Source organism: Morus notabilis, unplaced genomic scaffold (genome assembly GCF_000414095.1).
Source record: "Morus notabilis unplaced genomic scaffold, ASM41409v2 Scaffold156, whole genome shotgun sequence".
NCBI lineage: Eukaryota > Viridiplantae > Streptophyta > Magnoliopsida > Rosales > Moraceae > Morus > Morus notabilis.
This window is the reverse complement of record NW_010361538.1, coordinates 191,949-194,663: the sequence shown is the minus strand read 5'-3', so window position 1 is coordinate 194,663 and position 2,715 is coordinate 191,949. Positions and strand designations below refer to the sequence as shown.

Genomic DNA, 2,715 nt, shown 5'->3' with positions numbered 1-2,715 from the left:
TCGATTTACGTGTGTTTTTTATGAGAGAAAATACTGTAACGAACCACGAATCACGATTCAAATCATGACACGAATCTACCAACCAAACGCTCCCTAAATAAAATGCATTTTCCGTTTAAAAAAATGCTAAAAAAAAAAAAGAAAAATAAAAAAGGAGTGCAAGTGCTAGAAATCGGACGTGAACACGATAATCTTTAGGAGGAACGCAAACATTACCAAAAACTTTCTTTGAGAAAGTCCTAAATTTGCTCCAAAACGCTCATTACACATCTCAATTTTCAACCCCCCAAAAGTCTAACATAATTTTCCCCGTTCAAAACCTTTCTCCTCTTTCCTTTCCTCTCCTTTCTCACACACAATCACCACGTAAAGAGTAAAAACAGACACAAAACATGACTCAATAAAGAATTACCATTATTTCACCACAATGGCTTCTACTTCTTCTCCTTTTTATTCTTCCAAAACTCCTCATCACGGTTTCATGCTCGACCAAACGACAACCACCACCAACCCCACCAAAATGACAAAACGACAAGAAAAAAAGGCCAAAGCCAAGAGAGCCCTTTGGACCCTCTTCATTGCGGTATCGGTCCCCCTTTCGTTGACCATGACAATAATCCTCCTCTTCGGCTCAGGGAAGCGCTACCGGTCCCTCACCAAGCCGTTCTGGTTCCCACCACTTTGGTTCGTACACCTGGCCTCGTTGGGCTCGTCCTTCCTCACGGGCTTCGCCGCCTGGCTCTTTTGGGCCGACGGTGGGTTCCACGCGCACCCCGACGCGCTGCCCCTTTACATTGCTCAGATTTCTCTCAGCATCGTGTGGGACCCACTCGTGCTGGTGATTGGGGCCGCTTCGCTTGGCTTGGTTTTTTGCTTGGTTCATTTTGGGACTCTCTTTGCATGTTACCGAAGCTTTCGACGCGTCAATCCGTTTGCTAAAGATCTCATGAAGCCTTGTTTGGCTTGGGTGGCTTATCTTACTCTTGTTAATTATAAGCTTATTTACTTTGAATTTTTTTAAGAGATTTTGAGGCTTTTTTTATTAAAAAGAAAATATAATTAGGTTACTTCTTAGAACTTTTTGGTATGTTGGTCCTAGATGTTACTAGGGGCGTGAGAGAATTGTTCACATTGAGGAAAAATCCTATTTGGGTATTCAAATTTTGATGTCTATAATTGTAATGAATGTTTAGTTAGAAACTCATAACTATTGGAATGAAAATCCTTTTTCATGTTTTTGTGTTGAATGAAATTAAAGTTGTAAGTTTGAGCTGAGCTAATGAGTCAGCATGAGGCTTAATATTATTGGCCTAATTTAGTCTGCTTACTTGTTTGGGTCGGGTTGGTTCGATAGATTTTAAATCTAAAACTTTATTTAGATCATGTCAGCCTAATCCGGACATATCTTTTGTAATTTTTTCTTAAATTACATTTTGATCCGGCCTGAAATTTCACTTTTAAATGAGATTTTTTTTTCGCCTTAAGAACAAGAAATTTGAATTCTTAAATTATAACTTTAAAGTGGTATATATTCAAACTAATAAATGTGTCATGGTTATTTACCATAATTCTCTAGTGGCGATATGTCGTCCAAGTAAACGGCCAAGTGTTGTTATTATTTTTTTAACAAAACTATAAAGATTTTTAATTTTTTGTTTTAGTTATCAGATAACTTGTATTTGACTTTTTTTTTTTTGGCTTTTGAAAGTCCCTTTGACAATATCCCTCGTGTTTGAACCTGGACATAAGACCCAATTCTTCTCCTTTTCAAAATTTAAGATTGTAAGTGGCATTAGAATATTCACGTCCGATAAACAACCGCAGCCCGCGCCACTATCACGACGCACGGTTAAACAAAAAAAGACCAAATGGTTTGATTAGCAAAAAACAAAAACAAAAATAAAAACAAAAACAGAAAAGACTACCCCGTTCATTTTATCAATTCGAGTTGTGCTACAGTAAAAAGTTCTTAAAAACAGTCATATCTAATTTTTTTATTACAGTAAAAAGTTTTCATATAAAATCACATCTCAGCGAATTAAATGGACATAGTATTGATTAGGACAAAAAAAACAAAAAACAAAAAAGGCCAAATGGCCAAAAGCTCAAAGGGCCCTCAGCGTGACCTAACCATTGTGATTTCAAGTCCCTTTCTCTTCTGAACCAGGTCCACGACTATGGTCTTGTTTCCGCTGAAGCCACAAATGTCGTGCCATGCCCAAACCATGGTCCTACCGTACTTGACACTACACACATCCACACAGGCTCTTTTTCGGCGGATTTTAAATCAGTTCTCTAAATCAACACGTATGCGCGTTTTACTCACAAAGTTAAGAGTGATTTTTTTTTTCTTAAGGAGGTTAAGAGTGATTTTAGAATAATATCATATACCCTTTGTATTAATAAAAAATATGTACTCACAAAATATTTAAGTGAGTACAATAAACTGGTAAGGTTTTGAATGTAATCAAATCGTTATAATATTGGAAACTCATATCGTTTTTTTAAAGTGATTTTCTTTTGTAGGAGTATGAAAAATAAACCACCAATAATATTTTATTTTTAACTGCGAAATCTGTAACAAAATTATTTGTTCGGTATGTTTTTTTTTCAATTTGATGTGATTTTGATTATATTTAACGATCAGAAACTGACCTTAATAGAAAAAGACCTTAAAATATATAAATATTTTCCTACCTTACTTGCATCTTTAAC

At 35.8% G+C, this 2,715-nt stretch overlaps 1 protein-coding gene across 1 annotated transcript; it reads left to right on the top strand.

The window, feature by feature from the left end:
* The first annotated feature begins 427 nt into the window (after positions 1 to 427).
* On the top strand, positions 428 to 1,021 carry LOC21406288 (translocator protein homolog). Its single transcript, XM_024166892.1, has one exon. It carries the CDS (start codon positions 428 to 430, stop codon positions 1,019 to 1,021), a length of 594 nt encoding a protein of 197 aa, XP_024022660.1.
* Positions 1,022 to 2,715: the final 1,694 nt, after the last annotated feature.